This window comes from Chiloscyllium plagiosum, chromosome 29, assembly GCF_004010195.1.
Source record: "Chiloscyllium plagiosum isolate BGI_BamShark_2017 chromosome 29, ASM401019v2, whole genome shotgun sequence".
Classification (NCBI taxonomy): domain Eukaryota; kingdom Metazoa; phylum Chordata; class Chondrichthyes; order Orectolobiformes; family Hemiscylliidae; genus Chiloscyllium; species Chiloscyllium plagiosum.
In genome coordinates, this window is record NC_057738.1 from 29,299,293 (window position 1) to 29,318,868 (window position 19,576).

Sequence of the window (19,576 nt, forward strand, 5' to 3'; positions counted from 1 at the left end):
TCCAGTCTGAAAAACAACCCTCCACCACCACCCTCTGTCTTCTACCTTTGAGCCAGTTCTGTATCCAAATGGCTAGTTCTCCCTGTATTCCATGAGATTTAACCTTGCTAATCAGTCTCCCATGGGGTACCTTGTCGAACGCCTTACTGAAGTCCATATAGATCACATCTACTGCTCTGCCCTCATCAATCTTCTTTGTTACTTCATCAAAAAACTCAAGTTTGTGAGACACGATTTCCCATGCACAAAACCATGCTGACTATCCCGAATCAGTCCTTGCCTTTCCAAATACATGTACATCCTGCCCGTCAAGATTCCCTCCAACAACTTGCCCACCACCGAGATCAGGCTCACCGGACTACAGTTCCCTGGCTTGTCTTTACCGCCCTTCTTAAACAGTGGCACCACTTTTGCAAACCTCCAGTCTTCCGGCACCTCATCTGTGACTATCGATGACATAAATATCTCAGCAAGAGGCCCAGCAATCACTTCTCTAGCTTCCCACAGAGTTCTCGGGTACACCTGATCAGGTCCTGGGGATGTATCCACCTTTAACCGTCTCAAGGCATCCAGCACTTCCTCCTCTGTAATCTGGACATTTTGCAAGATGTCACCATCTATTTCCCTACAGTCTATATCTTCCATATCCTTTTCCACAGTAAATACTGATGCAAAATATTCATTTAGTATCTCCCCCATTTTCTATGGCTCCACACAAAGGCCACCTTGCTGATCTTTGAGGGGCCGTATTCTCTCCCTAGTTACCTTTTTGTCCTTACTCCACTTCGAGACATCCAAGTTGGAGCAGTGCATCACTCACAAGCTTTCCTGTTTTTCCTTGAGAGGTCAGGAATTGTCACTGTTGATTTTCAATGCATGAATGGGGGAAATGGCAAACTGCATACCAATGAGGTAAGATGACATAATGATGAGGATAATAATTCATGCTAATGCATGCATATAACCTCCCCCACTGCTCATTAGCATGAATCCCATCTCTCCATTCAACACTTCATTGGAGAATGGGACATTTTGCTCTCAATGACAGGAAGCTCCTTAATGCAGATCCTGCATGATTCTCCTAAGCTTCTTGCCGATGCCAATATCATTCAAGGACTGGGAATATTCTACGGTTGTGGTTTTTCTTACCCACCTTTGCCTCAAAGTTACATGCTGCTGATAGGCAGAAGCATGGGTGTTGGATATGGGCATAGTGTATGAGCAAAAGACTTAATGGGCTTGAAGGATTGAAGGTATTAACTGGTATTTCCTATCTGCCCATTTTCGTAGATTTGAATTTTGCAATAAATTTTAAAATCTGATCCATGCACCATGGCTTCATAATATGGAAGCATTCAGGAGCTCAGATGGTGATTTTAGGATATCCAGAGGATTGGGTCCTCCAAGACTGAAATGAATGATTTGCTTCAGAGTTCCGTGGTGTAGAATGACCACTTCTACAGTGATTTTCAAAAGGCTTGTTTCAGGTAAACAGCTTCACAGCAATGTTGACACGATAAACAATGCTGCAGTTAAGGTTCATTATCAATGTAGTTAGTGCAGGGTTTGCAGGGCTATCCCATCACCCCTTTTGGAACTCAAATCTAACCAATATGACTGATTAAACTAAATACTCTTGTAAACAGATAACATGGTGTATTTATCAAATCATATAATAACAGGTGCCATACAAGAATTCAGATGATTGCAATACACAGATTCTCATCTTATGTCTGTTACATTATCATTGGTTCTAAATTTGTAATAACGCCATTGCATTATTTTGATTGGACAAGAGAACTTCTTTCTGAAATTGAAATTTTGCCAACAGCACTGTTTAATGTGGACTTTCCAAGTTTTCAAATGTATGTGTGAACAGTATAAAGTTACATTACAGTCCAAACTGTTACTATATTTTTTAACATGTCCATTGCAAAACAGAATAGTGTTTTTTAAAAATACAAGAATTCCTGTCTGTCTTACCTTTTTGGAACACGCGAACCTCTGTTTTTCCAAATAGTGACTTAGCCTTTTCATAGTCATTTATAACTACATCATAATCACCCTAAAAAGGCAAAGCAAAACATCATACAGGATTCTAGAAAACAGGAAATACCCTTAATGTATTCTTAAGAAGTGCTAATAATTACGTGCCTTTTGAATATTCCTTTCAATATTAAGAGGAAGATTAAAGAGAAATTTAAAACGCTGAAGAACATTTAGGGCATTTCTTGTAGAATCGGCTTTGTCTTTCCGCCCCAAAACTTCTTGGAATAGAGTATCAGCTGTGTTACTTGCTCCTGGAAAGAAATAAAACACAAAGCTGTTACTGCAATCTAATTTACCACTATCAAAGGGACAACTCACTGATATTAGCAGTTTGATTTGTCAAAAAAAAAATCAGTTTCACAGCAAATATATTTTTAAATTGTTATTATGTTGCTAATTCAATAAAATCTAGATCATTAGGCACCTGCCTCATGCAGAACATAGCTACATTTGCAACTTAAATGTAGTTTAACTCGAATTACAGCCCATCTGACAATAGGTTGAAATGAGCCTCCCTGACAAGGAAGCCTCACTCTGCTTCACTTCAAAGTTACTAAGGCTTTAACTTTAAAAGCCCACCTATGGAGTTCAGCATTGTGAAGTGGAAGCACTTCACCAATTATGCTACATGTTCGGTGTAAATGAAATTATAGTAGTCTTACACGAAATAGTTAAAATATAGGGAGAAACAATGCAATACCCGTAAATAGGTAAATTCAGATAATAAGAAGCCAATCGAAAAAAAACACCATTAACACTCGCACTTATCAATACATGCTGGGACATGTGTTTCTTCCTATATGACGGAAGTTTTTAATTTTAAGGGCTCTTGCTCAATGTGCTTTAATTATTATTTTCATCATTTTTAAACAGTTGATTTTTCTTTCCCACTATATACTAGCAGAGTGGTAAGCATTTTCATATATGCACAGGCTCATATTCCTCTTCAAATATGAAACAACCAGAAATTCAGTTTAAAAAGCATAAAATAATTTGGTCATTGTTCATGTATGCACTTCCAAAATACTTTAAATATTCTTCAACAGTCTAGTGGAGGAACTTTCACCATTTAATAAATGTGTACTTTGCTTCCCTGTGAGTCTTTAACTAAAAAAAAATTTGGCAAAAAATTAAAAAAAAGACTAAAATAAAATTGTTGTTTAAATTTTCAAAAAAAAAAGTTTGCATTATTTGGTCTGGTGACTATACTTTAAGCAATGATTTTTTTAAAAAGCACATCGATCACACTGGGTGGCTTGCACGCCATTTTCTGCAGGCAGCTCCTTGGGTGGCCCACAGAAATTAAATGTAGTCTGCTAAATACCCACTTTCACATTTAGTTCCAATGTGTACATTGAGTATGAGACTTTTATGCATCAGGATAAGCATTTCAGCGAATGTTACTTCTCTATTAAAAAAAAGGAACTTCTCTGCAAAGTTAAGTTTCTCATTTTGTATCAAATGTAATGTTATCCACTTGAAAGAAACCAGCTCACTTATTCAAGTTTATTTACTTAAGTTAAAGAAAAAGTATTTGTTTATTTGCTGTACATTATCATGATTCATTTCCCTTCCAGCAATATTTAAGAATGTTAAGGAGATCTGTCAAATACAGTACTCATATTTCAGTGATAAAATAGAAAACCAATGACTGATCCCTTCATAAAACTTTGCTACATTTTCATTTCAGATTTCCTTCACCTTAATCTAGATGATACTGAATAAGAAATAAAATACTCTCACAACAATGATGTAAGGTGGAGAAAGCTACTGACGATGTATGCTTTACAATTACTAGTAAGAGACTACTTTGTGCTTCACTTTTAGGACACAATGCATAACCAATAAATGATGGCCATAAAAATATGATTTTGCTGTCTCAGTTTGACTATTAAACTGATTATTAAGTAAAATATTTAATGCTTTCAAAATAAGGTCAGTTGGATTGCATTAATTTCAACTGTGCTTTAGTTATAGAAATAAAAATTTCTAATTCCTTATGAGATCACTGTCTTAACAGAGATGTAATGCTTCACTTTCAGGAGCTCAGGTGACTAAGAAACAAGTTTAGCTATATCAGAGGCTTTTACCTTTTGCCGCTGGACAGTTTCAGGAAATTAATTATTCATTTGCATATTGGTGGAAAATATACATTTGTTGTGTAAAATAGATTTGCACCCATCATCATGCCTCCTAACCCCAACATTTTAAGACAGCAATTGAATTGAATTCTTCGATACAATAAAATGTCAGTTTTAACCTCTTTATATTTTTACATTCCTAGAGAATGTTCATCTATACAAATGTGAAGCAGCATGTCTCATTAGGTGTGGAAATACAATATTAGTACAACAAGTCACTGCACAGCTTTCTAAGTTGGATGTCTACATCAACATAATTAGTGTTCATTACCATAGCAAGACTTGAATATATTTCTAAGTATGAAAATTATAGGTTAGAATTACAGGCCCAATTACAAGCCACTTAATCAAAGATCCAGTGAAAATGAATAACCATTTCCATACATATAGGTATACGTTGGGAGAGTACAACTTACTATTGAGTACATTCTCCAGTCTCTGCGTCATAGATCCTTCCACTTTTTCCGTCCCATCCACTTCCAATTTTTGATGAATTGCTGGAATAAAATTTACAGTTAGCTCAATGGGCAATCGTTTACTTCAAGGTATAAAAAAAATGTACAAATTTAAACATGACTTTTTTCCACAACCACTTTAACATTACTTCACCACTTTTGGTTTCTGGACTTAATACAAAAATAACTTACAATTTCCTCTAGGTAACTAATAAAACCAATGGTACATAATTCTAAAAAAAAACTGTACAATAACCGATCTAACATTTAGCCTTCTTTAATTACAGGAATATTCTGTCTGATAAATTTTTTGGACTTTCTTAGCAAAAATATATTACAAACAAATCTAAAATACATTATAATTTTCAACATTTAACTAAACGACTGATAAATAGAAAGAACAAACAAATAACAACTTATAACAACTCTCTCAGCTGAATTTCAAAAACATATTAAAAAAAATAACAAAATGAAAATTACGATCACTTATTGAAAATTAATAGATTTTTAATCTTTTGGCACTGTGATTACTCAATTAAGTAGTGTGTTTTGCAATCCCCAACAGTGCTCATTGGTTTAACAAGTCCTGGGAAATTTACACACATGGAAGTGTCAAGATTTTGTAGATGGCTGGTGTTACTCCTACCATTACAAATCAGAAACTCTATCCCATTCAAGTCAGTTTGTTTTCAAGCATGTTTTAAGCAGACATATGCAAAACATTCACCAGAAATAGGTTAGATCAAGCAGTATCAAACGTTATGATTTTTTTTTAATGTTTCTCAGAGGTCCAAATCTTGACCACAGCTGATGTTATTAGAGACCATCAAATATGCACTACTTGGGCTGCACTTTATAGAACAATAATGCAAAACAAAGAACAATTATTCTTCTTGATCTTCAAATATATATACACTAATTAATAAACAAATACTTCTCATTAGCAACCATTGATTTCTACGTGGGTTAATGGTAACCCTAACCTGATTGGTCCAACAAAGTAACTAACAATCTAGTCCTTCAAACGTGAATTGAAATAAGTACATTTCAGATATGACTACTGCAGCAGCAAAACTGTTGAAGCAGTAACCATCTGGGTGGTCATACCTATAAGATTTGAGACTTTTTCGCCAGCTGAAGCGAAAAATACCTTTAGCTGCAGAAAGCAACTTATCATAATCATGTATGTCTTATTATTTAACAAAGCAAGAGTCAGAAATTATGTACTATACACTTTAACTGCAATATCATTTGGGTGCTCAGTATCCCAACAGCCTACTTAAGAAGCTAATGGGGCAAATCCAGAAAGTTTCCATGAAGTTTACTATCTGAAGTTCAAGAAGTGCATTGACCAGCAATAATTTTATTTATTGGTTGTTTCTGAATTTAAATTAATTTTATCTGAATGACATTTTTTCCAACTTCTACACGCTGTTCATTGTCCCAAAATTTGATTTCTCTCTCCCTCAGTTGAACTACTGAATAGTGATTGCATCTATTGTACCTGTAGTATTTATCCCTCATTATCCCCATCTGCTAAGATGACAAGCCAATGGGTGGAATTATTTTTCAAATATATTGAAAACAAACTATCTTCTTAAAGAAAACAATTACATGGGTTAGAAAGTTTCTCATCCATATTTCACTTTAAACAGGATTAGAGAGAATGATTTATAAACAATGAGAAACTAATCAATCGCACATAAATATTTTTGCTGAAATTTACTGATAGTAAATTAACCCTATCCTGACATCCTCCAAGAAAAGGAATTTCTTTCATCAAGGGTTTCTATTTTAAAAAAAACAAAATGCAATATAAACAAATGATGTTACCAGTGAAATGTCAAATAATGTTAAATATTGAAAATTACATATTACATTCTTACAAAAAACATGATAATTTCCCAAGTTTGGTATGAAATTGTTATCTTGGTCTCCCTCCATTTAAATAACAAATGTGAGTATGAACTAAATCATATGCAAATACTGTATATTCAACAAAAGAATTTCAGTCTGCAAACTCTGTTTTATACTCTGGTTTTGCACGAAGATTTAAAATGCTTTTCCTGCCCTACTTTTTCTTTTAAGTTTCTAGATCAGCCATATTGAGGAAATGAAGTAATATCTAATGATTACATTAGGAACCTTCAAGTAAAGCTTTTATTAAACATTCTTAACACAAAATTTTATTCCAGGTTATTTGTAGAATGTGGCCCGTGTCACAGTCGGCATCAAGTAATTAAATCTACCAGCAGGAGCAGCCTGTTTCACTTCATAATATTATAACATTGAAAAAGAAATTAAATCACAAAATTAAACTTCAAAATTCCTAAGAGTTATTGAGGGCTGTTTCAGACAATTGTGAAATAAATTGTTCTGACCCATTCAGCTTGCCCACAATTAACATGATAAAGTTTCTAAGTGCAGCCTGAGGCCCTTTCCCCTCCCTCACTACTAACAGTATTCTCAAAATGCTCACTAATCTTTATAACTGTCAACCTTTAACAGACAGTCTGCATCATCAATGGGAAGGCAAAGACCGCCAACTATGCTTTTAAGCTTTTAACAAATACACTTTTCTCTTTGTAAAAAAAAGTGCAAAAACAGTTGCCATAAAATTTAGAAATTTCCACTCAACTTCTAGTTTTGATCTTCCTTCAGTTTGCCTAATTACATACATAGTGATTTGTTCTATTTTGAATTTGATTTAGTCCATTAGAAGTAGTTAGGCTGCATTTTTACACACACTGTTAATTTTGGACAAGGTGTTAACATTTTTAATGTCACTTTTAACGTCCCTGTAATTTTAGCAGGTAACCAATAATGACATGAAATAGAGCCTCAGTGAATGAGTGGATTACCAATGGCAATTCTCATGAGTCACAAGGTGTTTGTTAGTTATTCTGTGGGTTCACTAAGATTCCTTCTGCTAGCACCACCATCATAGATACCTTCCACAATATAGGTTATTTCCTTCTTCATTATTCTATTGCTTTTCATTCGACAATATATGCTTCCTTTTTAAACACCAACTTTCCTTGTATCCATACCAGTAAGACTTGGGATAATTGATAGGAAATGAATGCAAAATACACAAAGGATCCTCTGTTAAACAAACTGAAGTCGCAGATACAAGTGCTACAGCATATCAATTTACATAAATTCTCCCTTGTCTGAAAAAATGAGGTTCATAGAGTCATATCCCCAATTTTTACACAAAAGCAAAATATGGCGGATGCGTGAATTACTTAGCAGGTCTGGCAGCTTCAATGGAAAGAAACAGGGTCAATATTTTGTTTCTATGACCCTTTATCAAAACAACTGTTGGCCATTAGAATCATAGAGTTGTAGAGTATTTACAGTACAGCAATAGGCCCTTCAGCCGATCATGTTAAAATATCTAGGTTGTCTGAGGAGGAACCTTTCACAGGTATAAAAAGTCCATTGAGAAGGTAAACATTGAATATTATTTTAAATTAAGTTTCAAAATTGTCACAGATGTCAAATACTTAAAAGTTAAACTCAGGACCAACATGAGATTATTCTTCTTCAAGCAGAGTAATTAACATGTTGAATGGACTATCAAACAGAAAGATGAAGCAAAAGAAATTTGCTTCAACAATGAGGGAATCCGGTGGGCCAAATGGCTTTTTTCACTATATCTATCCTAATTACGTTTTGTTGAACTTGAACTATGTTCTGGGACACAAAATGAACTCTCATAACAAATAAGAAATAGGCAGAAGGGGAAAAACTAACAATTACTTTTGGAGAAATCATGCTGAAATGAGGGAGAGTTTACAGTGCTGAGTATCTCAGAGCTCAGCATTGAGACGTCTGCAATTCAAATCCACTCAGTTAGAATTCAAAAACTCCATGTCAAGTTGTTCAATTAGCACTCCAAGGCATACAACACAACTGGAGGAAACAGCTCAAAAATTAGACGGAGATGCACAAAATATATCTACAGACAGACTAATTAAAAATTAGAGTTAATGCAGACAAGTACAAAATACTTCTAGGTAGGAAAAATTAAATGGCATTCATACTTTACGACATGTATTGAATAGCTAAAGATCAAGTTAAGACCTGGAAATTTTATTGGACTTGACAAATTTCCAATGAACAAAGTTACTAAAATATTGGACTGTTCGGCCAAAGGCTTACAACAAAAGTCAAAGTCCTGATCAAACTATAGTGATCTTGTAGACCTGTACTTGAATAATTTGCCTTTTGTCTTTTGATATCAAAGGAAATTATTCAAAAATCTGTAGAAAAAAAAACAAAGGACTACTACGGTTGTAAATACAAGGAGAGACTGCTAAAATGGAACTTGCAGGCCTCAGAAAAAAATGTCTGAGGATTCTTGTAGCACTGTGATAGTTACAGTGATTCTTACCCCTGGGTCAGAAATCACAGGTTTAAGTCTAATCTGCCATAGATGCATGTCATAGCATGTCTAAACAGGTTGATTAAAATCGAGAGTGGGGTGTTGGAAAAGCACAGCAGGTCAGACAGCATCTGAGGAACAGGAGAATCGACGGTGAGGGCAAGAATGAAATTTCTAATGAAGGGCTCTTGCCCGAAACATCAATTCTCCTGCTCCTCCGATGCTGCCTGACCTGCTGTGCTTTTCCAGCATCCCACTCTCGACTCTGATCTCCAGCAACTGCAGTCCTCACTTTCTCCAGGTTGATTAAAATATCTAGGATGTCTGAGGAAGTACCTTTCACAGGTATAAAAAGTCCATTGAGAAGGTAAATATTGAACATTACTTTAAATTAAGTTTCAAAATTGTCACAGATGTCAATTACTTAAAAGTTAAACTCAGGACCAATATGAGATTATTCTTCTTCATGCAGAGAATTAACATGTTGAATGGACTACCAAACAGAAAAATAAAGCAAAACAAATTTGCTTCAACAATGAGGGAATCCGGTGGGCCAAATGGCTTTTTTTACCCGTAGTTAACTTATGAATGTAGACAGGCACATTAAAAGTTTGTAACAAAGCCAGAGGTTGGTCTACATACAGAAGCAAAAGTGAATATAATGAAAGCTACTTTCTCCAGCATTGTTGCTTCTCAACAAGCAGATTGTTTAAACATTATGGTACCCTTTCACAATAGCCACAGTTAAACCCTTATTTACTTTTAACTGTGCTACTTCCATTAATTAGACAGGCAAGAAATCAGTGCCAATTGCTTCTTCTTCCAAGGTCTAAAAGCTCAAGTTTCTCATTTCATCCTTGCCAAGTTTATGGACTAGTACAGCACCAAATAGTTGATTCAACAAGGATTGGGAAAGGTAAAAACAATGACTGCAGATGCTGGAAACCAGATTCTGGATTAGTGGTGCTGGAAGAGCACAGCAGTTCAGGCAGCATCCAAGGAGCAGCAAAATCGACGTTTTGGGCAAAAGCCCTTCATCCTGATGAAGGGCTTTTGCCCGAAACATCGATTTTACTGCACCAAGGATTGGGAAAGTACAGGTAAGCATAAAACTAATCCGTCCAAAGGAATGTACATGATCTTACACATGCATATCACTATAAAGTTGTACTTAAACCAAATACTAATCTAAATACCTCTCAAGCCATCAACTGTGTTAAGGTGTATCACTGGATAGATATGTATAAAAATAATTTCTATTAAAATGGTCAGTGAAAATTTTATGACTTTCAAAACAATTATTTTTATAAGATCGAGCTTCCTAGTAAGCCCAGTTAATTCTCAATGATTCTGCAATAATGTCACAAACATTAACATTTATACGTGCACCATCTCAACATCAAGATATGAAACAAAGTTCAAGTTGAGAGCTAAAATCCAAAACTAAGAGTACCCAGATATAAACTTCAAGTGACATAACGAAATGTGAATACAAAGGAGTGCTTAAGTGTAACCTAATCACAGGGTTCAGATGAAAATCACAAACCAAATTTCACATCTGAAGTTCATGCTATTTGACCTACTTAATTAGATCTAATTAATCAATTAGATGAACAGCATGCAATCATTCTTAAGTATGCATTCTATTTTATAAACCAATAATATCCTATTAATTTACATGGAGAATACCAAATAAATGACCATCAGTACTTACACTGTATTTAAATGAATCATTTATTGTAAAAGGTAATCTCATCTGTGATAGATTTTTGTAGTCTTAGAAGGGGGCATTGATTTATAAGGAAATTTTCTGTCTTCAAGCAAATAGTAAGTACCATAATTTTGCACAACAGTCCAAAATTTGTTTCAAACAAAAGACAAAACACTATTCAAATACCTTTAGCAAGAGAAGCTACACACAGGCACAGTTCATTTACTAACGCAAAATATCTTAATTACTTTTTTTGGAACATTTATAAAAATTCTGTCAACCTACATATAATAGCCCACTCACAATTCATCTGCTTTGTACAGAACATAATGCAAAAAAATCAGCTATCCAAGCTTCTAACTAGAATCATAGATCCTATGAAGTGCAGAAAGAAGCCATTTGAACCATCGAGTCTGTACCAACCACCCAGACGCTACCATATCCACATAAACTCGCATTAGCAAGTTAATCCACCTCGTCTAAACATCGCTGGACACTACAGTTAATCCGCCTACCTACACATCTTTGGACTATGGGCGGAAAGTGAAGCACCGAGACAAAACCTATATAGACAAAGGAGATTGTGCAAAGTCCACACAGTCACCCAAGGTTGGAATCGAACTGGCATCCATCATGCTATGTAACAGTAATAACCACTGAGCTACTTATAAAAGAAAATGACAACACAAGATTCTAGCAATTCATTTGATTCCTATTTTCAGCATAATTTCAGAAGTACAGAAAAATGAGAGAGCAACTTTAAATTAGGGATAACAACAGAGGGCCCACATTGGCCCTGGGGACTGTTTTTTTACATATACAATAAATGGATGTCTGTATATATTCTACTGGCATGGAACGCATAGAATCACTTAGCATTATACAGGGCTTGTTTCTCCCATTGTGTCCAAGACTCTGTTCCAGCTTTCTCAAATGCAACTTGTAGCAAATATATAAACTGAGACAAAAATAGAACACAAGTGCAAATTATAAAGGTATATCACGTGAGGGGTGAGATGCTGTGCTATAAAGAAATCTTTGTCACGTGTCTTCATTTCAGTGCAATCCATTTCTGCAATATTCCATAAAGAAATGCTGATTACTGGTACAGTCTAAACACATACATAAAGGAAAGCATAATTTGAACTTTGCACACATAGTTCGTTGTATCCAACTCCCAGTAGTATTTAGCTTCTTGTATTCAATTGCTACATGCAATTCCAGTGCTAAGGGTGCGAAAACCCCACTCTAATCAATGGCAACAAACTAGACTGTCAGCCCTGAATACATTATTCAAGTACCTTATTTCTATCTGGATTTACTGATCAAACCAAGTCTAGTAGAGATTATTTTAATTAATAAATGAATAATCTTTCAATCATGGTCAATTTATTCTGTGCAAATTTTTTTGATCACAAAAAAATACCACTGATCAATTTGATTCTGAGTACATAATCGTGGTGATTATCAATGTTTAGATACACTACTTGCTTAAACTTTTTGGTAAAGCTAAAGCAGAAGCAAAGACATACTCACCATTTTGAGACAATATTGTCAAGATGCTGCTATTGATATCCTTATTTCAGCATATTTCTCAGTAAAGACTAGGGGACTGTTTTGGTCTGAGCTTCAGAGCAGCAATTACAGTCTATGAGGTTGCAACCCCAAAGTTGCAGACCATAAAGCCACTTAAGGTCCCAAACCCCCTTTTTGAAGCTCTGGGGTAAGACATTACAATACCAGGGAAATGGGACAAGGTCAGCAAAATTGTAGATCTGGCAATAGCCCCGGAGCAGACTGTACACCCATTCTCTCAGTTGTTGATCAGGCAGACAACAAAAAGGATAAAATAATTTGTGTAATGAAACTAGTTATTTTTTCAAACAATGCCACTGCATATTATTCATGCAACAAAAGCATATTAACTCAATTGTAAAATATTGCAATACCATGGCATAAACCTTTATGCCACAGGCAAGGTCACTAGCATTTTATTTTTAAGGTTTCACAATTAATTTTTACTGTCTTTATAATTCGCAAAAGCAGGCCAGTTAAGATGACTATAACTCATCTTTGATATTTTACAGTTTGGCGAGGATGAAGAAGCTCACTTTTTTTTCAGAAAAACCACCCAGAGTGGTAAAGATATTATCAGCTTGTGAAGAAAACTAAATATCAGAAAGATGTATTCACAGAGTTTCATTTTTGTGCAGGTGATCAACTCTTTACCCTAAACCCTCCATACATCTTCCAGGTTACAAACTCGAGCTTATTTCTATGAGTCTTTCAGGTGCTTTTAAATTTGAAAAAATATGATTCCAATTTCCCTTTCTTCTGGTAAGAATCCTTCAAAATTAAACTCAAACATCTGAATAGGGAGCAGATTCACAAATTAGTTTTGCATCTGTACAATAAATTAGTTAATATGTAAAACCTCAAGAATGTTAAACTGACTCTTTCCTAAATTGACTTGTACACCATCTTTTAACACATCTATGCGGTTATGCTGCCTGAGCCCTCAGGAAATGTCAAATCTGTGGCAGCTCATTTTTGGAAAATGTACTGAAGCGGCAGAGTTTCTGCTTTTATGTCAAAAGCATACAAAGGTTGAGCACAAAGAAAAGCCTTATTACTAAATTCAAATTAAATTCCGTTAGGTGTAAGCTTGCTCTTTATTTCTTCAGGGGAAGGTGGTCTGAAACCATTCATCAGGAATCTTGTGGTCTGTGAATTCAGTCTTCACTGGAAATACTACAGCTGACCAGCTAGGTAAAGCATGATCTCTGCTGCCATTTATCCTGGCAGTCTGTTTATTTTGGCTCAGGGAACAGCTGTAAGGCTTCCAAAAGTCTTAAGTTTCTATGTCTTGCAATGGGTGAAGCCAAGGGTGACATACTCTCATGCTCTGGTTCAAAGCAGCATTGATTTAAAATGAGGAAAAAGTTTGGAATGCCTTCCTGGTAGAATTATCCTGTCTTACAGAGAGCTAAGGAGGCTAAAAATGTTTCTCTTTTGCTCAAAGAATAGTCTCAGACAAAGCTGCACCATCTGTACAAATGGAAGTAGGAGCTACTCGAGAAGGACTGGAGCAACCAATACTTGGAAAGTAAACTCAATTGAGTTTATTTATAAAATCTTACACTTATAACCTCTAATTTACTCACATTCTGTAATCTTGGTTCAGGTAACTACTCATTGTGACTAAGACTAAAAGCAACAAGAGCACAATTAAGTAACTCATCCCAGTGCAAGATTAACCCAGATTAATAGCTTGGTTCACTATTTCAGAAGTGTTTGACATTGATAAAGCACAGGCTTTGGAGTGAAATTAGTACTTGCAATGATTTTTCCTCACCTGACAATTAAAGTAGCCACTTCTCGCAAGATGCACTAAAGTTAGAAATTTTGTGCCTTTCTGTTAAATGCAATCATAAGTTGATCATAATAAATTAGTTTACTATTTAAAGGCAAATTAAAATTCACACACTTTAAACCAACACTTTAGGAGATATAATCTGAAACTATCTTGTTCCTTACAGTCTTTTTGAGAATGCTTAAATAATCTAATCCTCCAAAGGATAATTTTCATCTGCTGTCTGAAAACGAACGCACATCTTTTTAAAGTGACTGACATTTCTCAAATGGTTCTGGTTGAAGATGGGCAAATCAAGAATGTGCCACCCTCAACTATATGCAGAGCAGAGATCGGCTACCTGATTTAAGTCTATATTTCAAACACACTTAGTAAATCATTCCCAAATAGCTACAACTGAGTCTCATGAGACAATGACACTATCAAATCTGAGTTTATTTGGGACAAAACTGTCAAAAAAAAATAAGTATAACCTAAACAACATGTTGTTTTCCACTACTTTCAATTAAATGTCAGTGTACAATTTTAAAGTTTTCCTGCACAGGTGAAACCAATTTATTTTTACATACAATTCTGCTTTTACCTCTACATAAATCTATGTACGATAAAGTAATAAATTATAGAAACCTTAGGGACAAGCATCAGCTGCCCTTTTTATTGCAGGTGTGTTTATTTCCAAAATGGTTATTTTACGCATTTTAAGACAAAGAACCAGCTGAGATCAAGATCAACATCTCATGAGTTACAGCAATGCTAAGACCCCTCCCTGTCCCCACTACACCAGCATTCAGCTCTGCTCTCTTAACAATCCTGCAATCTTAATTTCCAATTCAGTTCAAACCACACTCATTTGGAACTAGGTATAACTTCAGTAATTAACTGTGTTCTACAGTTTAACTCAACAGCATTTAAACAGTCACGGGACAAGAGTCATCTAGACTTGAAATGTTAGCTTGCTTTATCTCCTTGGGCGCTGCCTGACCCGCTGCGATCTTCAGCAGTTTTTTTGTTTTCAAATGTACTGACAGGTTGTGAGAGTATACTGAAGCTTCCAAAAAAAAAAAACAGCTTTTAGAAGGAAAAACAAAACAGGTCACCAATGGTATCTGAGTAAAATTGTAAGCTTCCTGGTGGGCACCAAATCTTCAGGGAGACTGACCAATAGCAAAGACTCAAGACTGCTCATCATTCTGTACAGCAACAGAGAGAGCATGAAATCCAAGAGAACCATCCACTGTAAAATTAGCCCTTCTTTTTAATTACTTTTTCAAAAAAACTGAACCGTGTCCCTTTCAATACTGAAGTATCGCGTTCTGCAGTTAACTGAACAATGTTTATGTCCAGACCATTGCTCATACTAAAGCAATAAAGATAGTTAACAATTTGAAATAAAGAAGGCAAAATTGGCATATTCAAATCATTGACTGTCTACTATACAGCAAAGTTACTGTTCAAATCTTTAATTATTTATTAGAAAAACCTTTGGAACTAGTCATCAGTGTAGGGCTATTTAAATCAAAGACCACAATCTACATGTGGATTGAAGAACTTCCTGGCCTGGCGACAAACTGGCACATGACAAGACACGCACTGCCCACCCACTGAAGGTAACAAGTGAAGGAGGAAACAGGCTGACAGATATATGTAATTTGTGGCAACACTTTTAGCCCGAGCACTTCTGCAAACTGTCAGTTGTCAAGGAAAAATGTGCTGTATCTGCTTTAATTTAACATCTTTCCAACAGCATTTTCAGTACTCAGCAAGCTGACAAAATGTCAAATCAAAGCATTACGAAAAACAATATGAACAAGGCAAGTTTAATACTGTATTATCTGCAAAATCAAATTTGAAACTAAAAACATTCACTGTTATTGAATGATTATAGCAGGAATCTACCATTTGGCTTGCCCATGTCCATGCTCTCACTCTACAGGAGTAACTCAACTATTTTACTCAACTGCTCCCTCTAAATAGCCCTGAAAATTTTCCCTCTTATCCAATTCCCTTCCAAAAAACCAACTCTTCATCTGCCTCCACCACATTTTGAGATAGTACAATCCTGATCCTATCCAATCACAGCTTAAGAAAAGATTTTCTTCATGTCGTCATTGGTTCTTTGCTTTAAATCAGTGTCCTCTGGTTTCTGGCCATTTTCTCAGTTGGGACAGTTTATCTCCATTTACTCTGTCGAAACCTGCAATGGTTTGAAAACCTCCATTAAATTTCTCCCAACATTTTTGTTTGAAGGATAGGCTTCTCCGATTTACTCAGATAACTGAAATCATTCATCTCTGAAGCCATTTGTGTAAATTTTACTTGCACACTTTCTAAGGCTTTCACATCCTTCTGAAAATGCACTACAGATTTGAACACAATATTCCAGTTGAGATGAACTCCAGGTACACTTTCTCAAACCTGGCAGCCTTAGGCCCAGATGCTGGATTACACAGATAAGAGCAGGCAAACAATAAAGGCAGGCATTTCATGTTCAATTGAATTGGCCTGAGATTGGCCCATCTTTTGTTTCCAAGGCCAACAAACTGCCCTAGACAACTCATGAGATAATCCTGTACTAAATAAGCAGGCTTCAGAGGATGACAAAAAAAAATTGTCCAGTGGTTACAATGATTTAAATGTGATCTATGTAAGCATCAATGTAACAACTTATAGCATCTCAAAGAGTTTGCGTATGTGCATTCTGTCCCTCCATTTGGTGAGTTTTGCCAGCTGAAAGAAAAATATCCAGTTTTCAGGTAGCTGGATATGGGATAGTGTAATTGCAGTGCCCTGTAAAGTTTTATTATGACTTCTCGCTTTAGTATACTTTGCCTCTATAACCCATTTTCTCAACTTGCCCTTCACTTTTAACAATTTATGTACATATATGGCAAGGTCTCTGTTCCTTCACCTTTGTAGAATGGTTTTTGTACATCAAAGTCTTGGTCATTAATATGTAATGAGAATCACATTCTACTACTGACATGTGGGAAATCCCACCACATACTGTTCTCTCAACTGAACAAGCATTTGCCATTACTCATTGGTCCCCATTATTCAGTTAAGTCTGGATCCATGCTAGTATTGCTTGTTTTGTTTCCGAGTTTCATCTTTGCTGGCGAGCTTAATATGCAGCACTTTATTAACTGCCTCTTATTAGTCCATGTCGACTATGTGAAAACTGTCATCTTATTGAAAATCAAATTAGTTCAACACAACTTGCTTTTAATCAATACAGGCTTTTCTTAATTCATCCACATTTGTGCAAGTAATTGATAATTACAAATTGATAAAACAAAATTGATAATTTCGTTCTGGGTAACTGTTTTATAAGCCCTCCCATCACCAAAGTTAAACTGAGTGACCTGTAGTCTCGAGGCTTATCCTTTCTTGAAATGAAATACTCACAATTCTCGTCTTAGAGGATCACTCTGTATTCAAAGAAGGATCATAAGATAATTGCCAGTATTTCTACAATTTCCACCCTTACTTCTCTCAGCATCGTAAGCATCCCATTCAGTTCACTTTGTTTCAGTGCACAATCTTCGGCTCACCATTTGTTGAATCATGGAGTCAAACTGCACAGAAACAGACTATTCGGTCCAACCAGTCCATGCCAACCATAATCCCAAAACTAAACAAGTCCCACCTGCCTGCGCTTGGCCTACATCCCTCCAAATATTTCTTATCCATGCACCTTTCTAAATGTCTTTTAAACATTGTAACTGTACCTACATCCACCATTTCCTCTGCAAGTTCCTTCCATATACTAAGCACACTATGCAAATACAACTGCCCCTCCTGTCTTTAAATCTTTCTCCTCACATCTTAAAAATATGGCCCTAGTCTTGAAATCCCCCACATTGGTGAAAAGACATGTCATTCACCTTATCTATATCCCTCATGACCTTATCAACCTCTATAAGGTCACCCTTCAACCTCCTATGCTGCAGTGAAATAGTCCCAGCCTATCTAGCCTCTCCTCATAACTCAAACCCTCCATTCCCAACAACATCTGAGTAAATCTCTTCCAAACCCTCTCCAGCTTAATAATATCCTTCCCATAACATGGCAACCAGAACTGGACACTGTATTCCAAAAGAGGCCTCACCAACATCCTATACAACTTCAACATACCATCTTAACTCCTGTACTTAAATGTCTGAGCAATGAAGACAAGCACAGTAAATGTTTTCTTAACCACCTTGTCCAAATGTGATACAAACATCAAAGGATTATGTACCTGAACTCTTCGGTCCCTCTTGTTCTTCAACGCTACCCAAGGGCTTAAGCAACACCTCACATTTATCCAAATTAAACTCAATCTGCACTCTTCAGCTCAGTGACCCAATTGCTCAAGATCTGTTTGTTATCTGAGATAACCTTCTTTGTTGTCCACTATACCACCAATTTTGGTGTCACCTGCAAAATTACTAACCAAGCCTCCTATATCCTAATCTAAATAATCTACATCAATGGCAAACAAGGGTGGACCCAACACTGATCGTTGTGGAACACCTCTGGTCAAAGGCTTCCAGTCTGAAAAACAACCTTCCACCATCGATTTCTGTCCTCTGCCCATTACGTTAATTTGGAATCCAATTGGCAAGCTCACCTTGAATCTCATGTGATGAAACTTTACTAATTAGTCTACCACGCAGAACCTTGTCAAAGGATTTACTAAAATCCAAGTAAACAATGTCTACTGCTCTGCCCTCAATAATCTTCATCAAAAAAACTCAATCAAGTTTGTGAGACACTATTTTCCTCACACAAAACCATTTTGAATATCCCAAATTATTCCTAGCCTCTCCAGATTCATATGAATCCTATCTTTCAGAATCATCTTCAACAACTTATCCACTACCAAAATCAGACTCACACGTCTCTAATTCCCAAGAATCTCCTTTACATCCCTTCTAAACGAAAACACAACATTAGCCAGTTCCAGTCATTGGCACCTGATCCGTAGTTATAAATGATAGAAATATTTTTGCAAGGGGCCTTGCAATTTCTTCCGTAGCTTCCCACAACATTCTGGGATACACCAGATCAGGTCCCGGAGATTTAACCACATCTATACTTTCTAAGGCCTTCAATACTTCCTCTTCTGTAATATGAACTATTTTCAAAATATTCAAACACTCAACATTCTTCAGATCATCTTGCATCTTTCCCTACATGCAAATATTCCCTTTTCCTATTCTGTTTTTAAACAGTGTTTATCTGTGATATCCAATGAAGTTTTCACACATGAAACATTACATTTGCATCCTCTACTCACATATGTTGTTAGGCCTCCAAATGCAGAATTCCTCAAAACAGCAATTAAAGAAAATGCATGAAAAGTTCAAGAACATTTCTGGTTTGCAATGAAGAACATAAAGATCAAAACTAAGGATTCATAACGAAAATGTGCATAGCAACATTTAGGTCCATTTTAACCAATTCTAACAGCCA

At 35.9% G+C, this 19,576-nt stretch overlaps 1 protein-coding gene across 7 annotated transcripts in view; it reads right to left on the reverse strand.

Moving 5' to 3' along the window:
- Positions 1 to 19,576, reverse strand: part of exoc2 (exocyst complex component 2) — a 318,264-nt gene that overhangs the window by 197,152 nt on the left and 101,536 nt on the right. For all 7 annotated transcript variants that reach the window (XM_043719385.1, XM_043719383.1, XM_043719382.1 and 4 more), the window contains 3 exons: positions 4,607 to 4,687; positions 2,155 to 2,300; positions 1,984 to 2,065 (listed from right to left, as the gene is read on the reverse strand). In XM_043719385.1, the coding sequence (XP_043575320.1) occupies positions 1,984 to 2,065; positions 2,155 to 2,300; positions 4,607 to 4,687 (309 nt within the window). The remainder of the gene's footprint in view (positions 1 to 1,983; positions 2,066 to 2,154; positions 2,301 to 4,606; positions 4,688 to 19,576) is intronic.